At 42.7% G+C, this 11394-nt stretch overlaps 3 protein-coding genes across 4 annotated transcripts in view; all 3 read right to left on the bottom strand.

Annotated features, from left to right (window-relative positions):
- The window catches only part of DNAJC9 (DnaJ heat shock protein family (Hsp40) member C9), a 4296-nt gene extending 1519 nt beyond the window's left edge, over positions 1–2777 (bottom strand). Inside the window, exons 1-3 of the mRNA XM_007454661.1 lie at positions 2488–2777; positions 2173–2313; positions 1287–1541 (exon numbers count right to left, since the gene is read on the bottom strand). Of these exons, the coding sequence (XP_007454723.1) occupies positions 1287–1541; positions 2173–2313; positions 2488–2667 (576 nt within the window). The 5' untranslated portion in view covers positions 2668–2777. The remainder of the gene's footprint in view (positions 1–1286; positions 1542–2172; positions 2314–2487) is intronic.
- Positions 2778–4950: 2173 nt separating this feature from the next.
- MRPS16 (mitochondrial ribosomal protein S16) lies at positions 4951–6548 on the bottom strand. Its single transcript, XM_007454660.1, has 3 exons — positions 6368–6548; positions 5684–5944; positions 4951–5193 (listed from the first exon to the last, which is right to left on the bottom strand). The coding sequence occupies exons 1-3, from the start codon at positions 6378–6380 to the stop codon at positions 5060–5062; spliced, it is 408 nt and encodes a 135-aa protein (XP_007454722.1). The 5' UTR covers positions 6381–6548; the 3' UTR covers positions 4951–5059.
- A 1372-nt stretch (positions 6549–7920) lies between these two features.
- The window catches only part of CFAP70 (cilia and flagella associated protein 70), an 85980-nt gene continuing 82506 nt past the window's right edge, over positions 7921–11394 (bottom strand). Inside the window, exons 26-27 of one of the 2 annotated variants that reach the window (XM_007454658.1) lie at positions 9579–9626; positions 7921–8241 (exon numbers count right to left, since the gene is read on the bottom strand). In XM_007454658.1, the coding sequence (XP_007454720.1) occupies positions 8161–8241; positions 9579–9626 (129 nt within the window). In that variant the 3' untranslated portion in view covers positions 7921–8160. The remainder of the gene's footprint in view (positions 8242–9578; positions 9627–11394) is intronic. The other variant, XM_007454659.1, reaches the window with a different exon arrangement.

Below are 11394 nucleotides of genomic sequence, written 5' to 3'. Positions count from 1 at the left end.
ACTCTTTCCTTCAGGGCAACAAGTAAGACTATAAGAGGCCCCAACCCCCAGTGAATTTTCTAAGTAGCAATGAATACTATTAATACTGGGAGTTATGATACATTAGGACCTGGTTATTCCAATAAAGAGACACAGTTTCCATTGTCTACTTTCAGTCCCTGTATTCAATTTATTTCTTTTAATACTGTATTCCCCTCTCCAAGTTTGTGGGAGTCTCACTCAAAAGTATTCCAGCCTCCCACCCCACTCCCCCAAACTCTAGGGAAGTTTCTCAAGCTAATAGCCTATTACTGAATACAAATGTGCTCAGTTTCACCTAAAAAGATGATTACCAACTTAAGATAAACTGTCAGCTTGAATCTAGACAGATGTAGCCTATGAGCCAAAATGATGATCTTGATACACATTCCACTTCTCTCAACTCAGCACAGGTGTCACGTTTCTCTTGTCTCTTTACCTAAAAGCTGCAGACCTACCTCCACCCCCATTTCAGCCATACAAAATAAAGTACCCACCAAAGAGCTACAGTCTTACACTGTTTGCTCTCCGTGGAGCTCCCATTATGAAAGTCAGGTTGAGGCAATGGTGCCTTTAATACCAAAAGACCAGAGGCACAGATGTTTGTTACCTTGAATCCACTCCCTCCCTGAACCCCAGATATCCTTAAGCTCCTTTCCCCTGCCATCATCCTTACCCTCACCAACCCCACAGTTTAATATGGGTATAAAGGACACACAAGCCACAGTCCTTGATACTCCACAAAAGTGTACCACAAAGTGTGTTTGGAAAGACACTTATCAAAATAAACTAAATCATTTGTTTAAAAAAATGTATATTCTGGGTCCAACTCAAGAATCAATCTGGCAAGAACAAAGGAATCTGAATTAACAAGACACAGTTTTAAAGGGACAGCCTCTGTCACCCTCCCCCCAACGCCTTAACCAAGTGAGAATCATTGTCTAGCCTGTGTATCTGGACTCCATTACTTTTACTCAGGAACGCCTCAGCAAGGTTACAAGAATTGGCCCATACAGAGAATATTTCAGTGATAGTTTAAAACGATATTATCTAAATAATCCATGCAGTAAAATCCTCTTGAGCACACAACACAGTAGAAAAAAAAGGTTCTCTTAATGAGCTGATCTGCTCATTTTATTAGATGAAAACTACAAAACAAGTTAAACCTAATCTTTATTTCAGCTGTCTTGTATATATTTTCATTATTGTAAATATCCTCAAATTCTTTTTGGAAGCAGTCAAGATATAAATAGCATTGAAAATCTTACCCTCCTTTTCCTTGCATTCATCTTTTGCTTTGCTTCTTTGACAAAGGCATTATAGGACGGGACCTCTCTGGCATCAATGGCTTGTTGAATAATGTTCCTTATCCTGGGTTCCTCTGTGTACTGCACACACAGCACAGACTCCATGATCTGATCCATGTCACCCCTGAAGTCCAGATAGGCCTGTTTAATATCAGCCAGCTCTTCTTCTGAACCTTTGTATGTCTTCTCAAAAGCTTGAATGTCTTCTAAAGATATCTGAACAAATGAGAGACATATGCTTTAACTTTGAGAATTTTATTTTAAATAAAAGAAATACTAGTAAAAAGTATATTTAGGTGTTGAAATGTTTCTCCTCAACTCAGTTGCTTGAGTTGAAATTGTTGCAAGGAACCAAAGTTTCTATGCCAAAGATTTTCCAGAGTTCTCCCTAGTCCAACCGTTACAACTGCTAAGCTACAAACCAGGAAAATTTAAGTGAAGTTTCCAAGCTAGGAAAAGTTTCAGGACTTACATTGGGATATGTAAAATAAAGCACATCTTGTAAAAAATCAAATGCCCCCATTTTACTACAATCACTCTACATCAACGGAAAATTAAAGGCCCATTTCAGTAAGAGTGTGTGTGTGTATGTAGGTGCATGTGTTATGGATACACACACACGGTTCAACCTAACGGTGAGATAAGTCTTCCCTTCTTCAAACATCGATAAGTAAATAGGTATCTCCTGAGGAACGCCGGTGTGTATGTGTTTATTTATTGATATTTCGAGGCCAAATAAAAATTCCTCATTCTTACACAACACAAAATGCAAGGCCTTAGAGACATTCAATAAACGTTTGTTGAATGAATGATGGAAAGTCACAAGGAAGTCTCCAGAGTTCTTTACCTTTTTAAACAGTAATCTCCAATAGGCCTCCCAGTCCCGATCTTGGCTGAGCACATCAGAATCCTCGTCCACTGTTCCCTGCTCATCGTACACTGCTCTCTGATCTTTGTCACTCAGAATGGAATAGACCTTCCCAAGGATCTGCGGGAAAGAGCATCCAAAAATCAACCCTGCGCCTCACTGAAACCGCGCCGCGAGAAATAAAAGATTATTAGAAAACGCCAGGCCGGGTTAGGCTCACTCCACCTGGGCGGGGTCGGGCGGCCAGAAGACGGAGAAAGGCCCGGGCAGCCGGCGGACCGGGGTCTAGCGCACCTGGAAGCGGCGGGTGGCGTCCTCCTTGTCGCCCTCGCCCACCCGGTCCGGGTGCACCTGGAGGGACACCTTGTGATAGCCGCGTCGGACCTCGCCGTCTGAGGCCTCGCGCCGCACGCCCAACACTTGGTAAAGGTCGGCGGTGCCGAACACTTCCTCGCACAGCTCCAGAAGCCCCATGGCCGGCAGCGGTGCGGAGCCGGCAGCGACCTCAGCGAAATCAGCCTGACTCCAGTGACGCGGAGCAGAGACCTAGGCGGCACCCTTTTCCCGCGCAAAAAGCCCAGGGCGCCGGCGTCACAAGAGGCGCCGGAATGGGCGGGGCCACGACACCACACTTTACGGCGGTTGCAAAGCGGGGTGTGGCCAAGCTTGCGTCTGCCAGAATTGAGGCGGAGAGTGGAGCCGGCGTCCCTGGTCTCCTCTAGCGCTGGGACCTCCTTCCACCACGCCCTCTCCTCCGCGGCCCTCCCCCCTATGCTCTGGAAATCTCGCACCTACCTTTTCCCCAACGTCCTAGCTCAGTTTATGCAACAATATAAGAAACGTTCATATTAGGCTGAACCTATGCACTGTTTTCTTTTTGCTTTTTTTCAGTGTAAAACAGCGTAACATCGGCATTTGGCAATTTCACATGGTTTAAATTTAACCTGAAGATTAAACAGATTTGTTCTTTTCCAAAGATGATCTGACAAGAGTACGTGGAGCTCTGAGGCCCAAATAATTTTGCAACCTACAGGTTGGGACCGCTGGGTAGGGACTTTCCCTTGAGCTCTGCAATTTAAAAAGCCTACATTAAACAAAAAGACAAAATACCGGTCTTTTAAAAATTCTTTGTCTGATAGAACTTCTAGATTTGACATTTATTACAGAATCATTTCCATTCACCTTCCAGCTCGTAAATCACCTTCCACTTTGCTGGAGATAACATGATCCAAATGCTCATCTTATTAAAACCTAAGCTTCGGAAGCAAAAGCTTTCTCAAGTGCAGTCCTGGGGTTTGAGCATGTTGGACTTGAGCGGGTAGCAAGACAGGCTGATGCAATCATTCAAGACTTGGTGAAAAATCTGGGCCTGGAAATCCAAAGCAAGGCTAGGGCTAGAGAAAACTTTGGAAATCAGGGAGAGGATGAGCTCACATAGGAAGTCTGTGTATATAGATCTTAGACAAAAGATAGACCAGGGCACAAAGTGAATACGTAAGCTGGAAGAAACTCAGTAGCTCAAAATACCCATTTCACATCAGTTCCCCTCACTGAATAATACTTTCCAGAATTACATTCTCCTCTGCTCTACCAATTAAAGCTTCTCCAAAGACCTCAAACTCTCCAGGGTAGATTATTATCTTTTAAACTTTGAAATGGTTTTCAAAACATTTCTCTTTCCTAGATCCAAGATCAAACCCAGGTAAAGTCAGTTGCTCTCTGCCTGCTGTGCCTTTAAAGTCGCCCCAAAGTAAGTGGAAGCCAACCAGTGACAACCCTGGGAGAGCCCTGATGACCTCAGATTTTGAGATGGCTGGTAACTGTTCTCAGAATATAAAACCCAGAGAATAAAAGAGTTTGGTACATTGATAGGGCTACAGAATCTCCTCTATAAATCTCCTATGTTTTAGTTTTATGTCAGATTATGAAATATGTATTATCCAACGTGCACTAAAAGCATCTAATCCTGCTGCGCTTCTGGTGGAACAGATTATGTGCTATTTGGGTTTTGGAGGACACAACCAGTCATCTGTATTACCAAATCATGATACCTAAACCTGATTCTGTCACTGACTTTTTAAATGGATTTTTGTAAAGCCCCTCACCTTAGCTCATTAGACAATATGACATGTTGGAAAGGGCTCTCCAGGTAGGAACATTGGGGTCTCTTAGCTCTGCCCAATATTAAAACTATGTGGCCTTGAGCCAGTTTCTACTGCTGAACTTCAGCTTCCACTCCTATAAATGAGATAATCCTACCTAATTTCATGATATCTTATAATTCTCACAAATAACCTTGCACAGAAAAGGCCTAAAATGTATGTGGGTACTTTACAATATTATCTTTCTTCCAGTTATTCCTAAAAAGTAGGTTGTTAGAACCTAAAAGCTCATAACAAACCTACCTTTGTAAATCTGAAATTTTGCGTTGACAAGACAATGTAAATCTGCAATTACAAAAACAATAAGTGAAGTAACTGTGTTCCTGAGCTGGTGGGATAACCATAAATGACTAAACTAGGAATTAGTTGGATAGGACACAGACATGCTAGTTGGGGACTTTGAAACACAGGGAAGTCCTCAAAGGTAGCAGGCTGTAAAGTTGTCCAAGAGACCCAGAGTCCAATCCACCCCACAGCCACTGTCTTTCCCCAGATGAAGGCTGAAAAAGCTAATTAGTACCTATACCCAGCTTTATGTCAGTCAAGAACAAACCTCTCCCTGGGCCCTGTTCAGGTCAGGCCAGAATACCATGGATGACTTAAAAAATTCCATTTATTGACCTCTAAATATAATAAACCTAAGAGATCTGCACAAATATTTTAAGAGGACTTCGACCTTGTTCCCAGTGCTATGATCACTGAAGTCAGTTTGCTTTTGTTTCTGTAGCCTCTGTATCTGTTTTCTGAGCCGCTAAGAGGACTTCTCGTGCCCGTTTCCGTCGCAACCTCTCAGCATTTGTGATCACCATCGGATGCAGAGGGAAAAAGCCAGAAAGACCTAAAAGTAACAGGATTTTCATTCATTATAACAATACAAGCTAATGTTTCCCTGGGAACTCAGCATCACTGAACTGAGGTCTAACAGAGACCTGATCTAGAACATAGATTCAAATCAAGTTCCTCACTCAACAACATGTTTTACCTCTTCCCCCAACTCACTTCCTTCCGTTTACTGCAAGGTCACAATGGATGTTGTCTACTTCCTAACACTATTCTCCTTACTTGGAAAAAAAAAAAAGAACTGACAGACAGCCATTCAAGACACACCGTTCCCATTTTTTAGCATAAAATCTCAGTCATCCAAAAAGTCTCATAAAGTAGTCTACAAAAGGTTATCTCCAGATTCAAAATGGCAATCAGATCAATTTCAGTTCTCACTCCAGTCCTGATCAGCCTGGAGATAATGAAAATCGTTCTTAATTCCCATCATCTTCGAGCTAGTTTCAATTTAAAATGCCCTCAGAGAGGTAAGGCTAGAGCTGAGTTACCCAAAAGCTTTTCCACAGGCTTAGAGAGGTGGGCTCCACAGCCAATCCAATGCCGGATCCGGTCCAGGTTGAGAGCAACGAGTTTCTCTCCATGACTGTTGGGCAGTGGATCATAGCAGCCCAGCTGCTCCACGAAACGGCCATCCCTGGGGCACTTGTTGTGAGCAGCCACGATGCGGTAGAAAGGCCGGTTGGTACAGCCACCCAGGGAAAGGCGGATGGTTAAGTGGCCTCCAAGGTAGGCCTTGCTGAGCAGAGTACCTGTAGACAAATAAGTGGTTAAGACACAAGAATCGAGAGCACAAAACCGACAAAATGAGATAGATGAAATGAGCCCCCTTCCTCCACTGAAAGGTCCTTACTTCCAACCAATTCTTGTCAATCTGACTTAGATACCGTTTCTTTGTGAAACTCCTCTTATGCACTCCAGCCATCCCCCAACGCACTCAACACTGGCTCTGGACCATGTCGGAGTCCAGCTGCCTCATCTATAAAATGAACGCCATTTATCTCATAGGATTTCCGCGAAAACTTAAGAAAACCACTGAGGAGAGGGTCAAACGTGTGCAGTTTCAGGTACTGGTTGCCTCTAGCTCGTCTACGAGAGCGCCGCTCCACCCAGTCCCGCACGCCCCCTACCCCCGCGACCCGCCCTTAAGGTCTCCCGGGGCCTCCATCACTCACTAAGCTGGACCATAGCGCAGCCGGCAGGCGCCGGGGCCTGTGCACCAGTTGCGACGCCTCGGAGCTTCCGGCCTCCCGCGCGGATCCGCTCTACCGCATTGGTGGCGCGGAGGACAGCCGGGAAAGGTCAGCGTTGAGGAAATGCTGGCCTCCAACCTCCTCGACCCCAGGCCGGGTGCCTCGGTGCCGGAAGCGAACGGCCCACTCGCCCCGCCTCTTCCGCTTTCCGTCCCTACACTTCCCGTAACGCAACACAGTGGAACCTAACGTACCTCAACTGCCGCAAAGGAGGGTTGCTACAGTTTGGGGCCGGTTAAGGGCGAGAAGAGCCCTGTGGGATCTCCTGGCCCTCACTGGCCTTTGGATTCCTGCCAGAGGGAGGAGTATTGGACAGTCCTGGGAGGGGCTAAGAAGTGCTAAAGTGCTCCACAAATCCATCCTTCCAGCAAACTTTCCGAGCACCAGTTAGGGCCAAGGCGAGGTGCCGAGAACGCAAAGATGCGCTGTCCCTGCCCCCAGGAAGCTTGACAGTCTGGTAAAGGAGATGGTGAGGTTACACCAGCGTAACTAGGGGTGGTCAGTACACAGTCCTGGAGTGAGCGGAAGAGAAGGTGAACCTGATAATTCCTTTGTGCCTCAGGAAGACTTCATAAAGGAGGTAGCGTTAGGACTGAGAGTAGAAGAAGGACTATAAATGAATGTAGAGTTGATTTTACCCTTCTGTGTTTACTAATAAACCACTCACCTTCCCTCCTGCTCTACCTCCCTCCTATTTTCTCAACCGCCTCCTTTAAAAAATAAAGGAGGGGGGGCTTCCCTGGTGGCGCAGTGGTTGAGAGTCCGCCTGCCGATGCAGGGGTTCGTGCCCCGGTCCAGGAAGATCCCACATGCCGCGGAGCGGCTGGGCCCGTGGGCCATGGCCGCTGAGCCTGCGCGTCCGGAGCCTGTGCTCCGCAACGGGAGAGGCCACGACAGTGAGAGGCCCGCGTATCGCAAAAAATAAATAAATAGATAGATAAAAATAAAGGAGGGGAGCCTTTATTTCTGGTTTTGCTGTGCACTGATCCGGAGGACAGGGGTGAGATATGGTTCCTTTGCCATCTCTAGCCCTAGAATAAATGGCCTCCGTTGTGAGGAGTTTTGTATCTGTTATAGGGTAATGGACTCTTCATGGAGCCCTTGTGATTTAGATCCATGAAGATAACTTCAGCAAAGACCAGTCTATTAAGCTTCTCTGTTCCCTGTTGGATCCAAAGGATCTGGCCACAACTCATATGCTCTTTGCCCTAATGCAGTGACCCAGCACAGCATTCTTCCTTTCCGCCCACCTTAGAAATGATGCCTTAATTCCCAAGTTCTAGTAAGTGAACCTGGCCAACGACCTTAGCAGTTGACCTCTTTCAGGAGTGATCCTGATAAGCTTTCACCGGAAATCCTAATAATGAAGCTACTATACCTTACTTATACACACACACACACACACACACACACACACACACACACACAGAGTTATATTCTTATATATACCTCAGTATACCTTAACTGATGAATTCTGAATCTCTTATTTAGATTTTTTTATTGCCATCCAGTTTACTGTCAACCACTAAAACATCCAGTAACATAGCCATCCAGTAAGATAGCCAATGGAAATAAGTGAATGGGTTTCAGTTTGTGCTGAAGATCCTTTTTTCTTTATCCCAAGCCCTCATATGGTGAAACATCCAGGGTTTAATTTCTCTGGGAAGGAAAGGAGCTCAGTGTCCCATACAGAAAATTCTTCAGGTGGAAGGACGTCAGAAAGATGGATTTCCAAAGCCAGCTGTCTCCTGTACCATGTGGATCTCTGCAAGCAGACTCTCATCTTTCAATTTCAGCTGCATGAGAGGAGGAAGGGAAGGACACATGTCATACCTGATATACCTATGTGGAGACCCCTCATTTGTGGGACCACAGCTAAAGAACATAGTTCCTCAGGATGGAATTGACTCTTTCTATATTCTCTATTTCACAATAACTCCATTAAAAAGACCTCAAAACATCGTGCTGGTTACATGGATGTGTTCACTTTATGAAAATTCATCACGTGGTGTGAACACTCACAATTTGTATGTTTTTGTAAAATAAAGTTTATTTTTTAAAGTGTTTACCTTATCACCCAATATATCTTAACTAATGAATAATGTTCCCATTTGGCAAGTGAGAGAAAGGAATCAAAGACACAGGAATCAAAGACATTAGACTTTAATTTCAAAATCTAGATGTGTAGTAGACACATCTAGTTGCCTATTGAAAACCCACTCTCTCCCTTCTTTTACTAACAAAATCTTCATTTCTTTCCAGGGCAGCAATGTAACCAACTAAAAAGCCACATTTCTTGCTTCCCTTGCAGCTAGGGGTAATTTTAATTGTTGCCAATGAAATGTAAGGTAAAGTCATATCTCTTTAAAGGGAGGTGAAATAGCTAGCATGGCCCCTTTGTCCTTTCCCTGCTTTGTTCTTTATTGTGCCTGAAACATGGATATGATAGCTGGAGCTACATTGGCTGTCTTGCAACTATGAGGGATGGAAACTGCATGCTATGATTGGTGAAGCAGAAAGATAGAGGTTGGGTCTCTGATGACACTGTGGTACCAATTCTGGACTTTTCATTAGATGAGAAAAATAAAACTCCTAATTTGTTTAAGCCACTGTCTTCCAAGTCAAATTACTTGCAATCATAACGGAGAGACTAGACCAGGGGTTGGCAAGCAATTGCTCATGAGCCAAATCCAGCCCGCTGCCTGTTTTTGTAAGTAAAATTTTATTTGAAATGCAGCCATGCTCATTAGTTGGTGTATTGTCTATAGCTGTTTTTGCACTACAAGGGCAGAGTAGTAGTTACAATAGAAACCACGTAGCCCACAAAGCCTAAAATATTTCCTATTTTGCCCTTTACAGAAAAAGTTTGCTGACCCCTGGACTAGAGCAACACCTTCATTTTATATGAAGGAAAATGAGGCCCAGGCAGGTTAACAAAAGATCCCGCATGGTAATATGCGGGTTTTTATTCCAAACTCAGCAGCCCCATGATAATGGCCAAAGATGGTAAGAAAATCCTCTAGAAAAATATATCATGAAATGCTGTAAAGTCAAGTCCTGAATTAAGCCAGCACCTTCCCTCCAGTTTACCAAGCTCAGTACAGTATGAACAGCAGAGGTATCTGCATCATACCTTCATCATGTACTTGTAGGCCTGCTCAGCTTCCAGTTGCCGTCCAGCCTGAAAAAAAGAGCACCGCCTGGTGATGAGGACATATCATAAATATTATGAAGGGAAAGTACATAAGCTGAGGATTTATACCTTCTTAGTTAAGAACCTCTGAATTCAAAGGGGGAAGGAAAATGAAAGGTGGTAGGGAAAAGCAGATGTTCATAAATATATAATATATATCCCTCCTTCATTTCAAAAAGCTTAAGGACAACTTGGCCTCTCTTTTTTTTTCCTGAAAGCACCATGAGTCATTTGTTACTCTCAGGATTGAAGCTATTCTGTTAATAACAGCTAACTCCTACATAGTGCTTGCTTTATAGTTTATGTTGTTTTTAATTGTTTACATTTTTAAAGTGCTTTACTTTCATACATACCACTATTATTTATATTTATATTGTAAATTTGATATTTACATGCCACTAGTATCTATAGTTCCCAGTTTACAGATAGAGAAACCTGGGCACAGAGAGGATAAATAACTTGCCAGGGTTATGAAGCTAATAAGTGGAAGAGCCAGGTTTTAAAACAATGCAGCTTGGCTCCAGAGTCCAGGTTTTTAACTACTACAGTTTATCCTGTCTGTATGCATTAGAAAAAGCAGATACTGCAATTACTTCCATGCAGATCTGGATATGAGGTGAGAACACTACTTCTCCTAGTTATTTCTTGTATGAAGTAATCATGTAGGACTTAAATGAGAATAATATGATTTCACTAGTATATTTCATAAGCTTGTGTGTAACAAATTAGCTGCAGTATTAAGAGTCACTTCGGAAAATTTAAATACATAAATATGAGAACCACAGACTGTTCAGGTTAGAAGGGAATTTAGAGAATATCAAGTCCAATTCTCTGATTAGTGCTAGTCCATGGTAAACTTTTACTAGTTCACAGAAGACTTCATTACCCTAAAGACTTTCCTAAAATATTTAAACTTTCAAATGTTCCTACCTGAAGTTCACTGAATTCCAGGGGCATTTTCCAGTACATCTTCCTTTCCTATTGTTATTACTTTTGTTTCACTTCTGTCATAGGGAGGCAGAGACCCAAAGGATGGAAGGATCCAGAACAGGCAAAATTTTGAAAAAGAATTTTTTTGTTTTGTTATTATGTAAAATGCTGCAGTAAACATCCTTGTACATGTTTTCTGGTATTTTCCTTAGGAATGTATCTATATATAAAATTGCTAAGTTGTAGATATGAATGTGACTAAATAACGCCATATTGCACTTCAAAGTAGTTGTACCACTTTACATCCACTAGCAATTAGGACAATCCTTATCAATGTTGGTAATATCAAACTAATTTTTCCCAATCTTATGGGTGTGAATTTCTGTCACATAATTATAAATTGCATTTTCATGGTTACTAGTGAAGCAGAGCTTCTTTTCATATATTTATTGACTTTTACAATTTCCACTTCAGCAAATTATATATTCCTATCCTGTGACCATTTTTCAATCAGATTGTGTGTAGGGTTTTTTTCTTATTGTAGGAAATATTTATATATTCTGGATATTAATTCTTTATTAGTTATAAATGCTGCAAGTATTTATAATAAAGTCCTTAAGCTTTATTTTAGTGCCTTTTGTTGTACATGAATTTCCAATTTAAAAGTTAATTTATTGATATTTTTATCTTTGTCTTGTGCTTTTATAGTCATAAGGAAACCATGCACACCCAAGGGCAAAGAGGTATCCTCCATATTTTCTTCTAAAGAGTCTAAAGTTTTAAGATTTAGACCTTTAAACCAGCTGGAATAGTGTGGGGGGGGGGG

This window comes from Lipotes vexillifer, unplaced genomic scaffold (assembly GCF_000442215.2).
Source record: "Lipotes vexillifer unplaced genomic scaffold, Lipotes_vexillifer_v1.1 scaffold205, whole genome shotgun sequence".
Taxonomy (NCBI): domain Eukaryota; kingdom Metazoa; phylum Chordata; class Mammalia; order Artiodactyla; family Lipotidae; genus Lipotes; species Lipotes vexillifer.
Note: the sequence above shows the minus strand (reverse complement) of the source record. Positions and strands in the feature narration are given on the sequence as shown.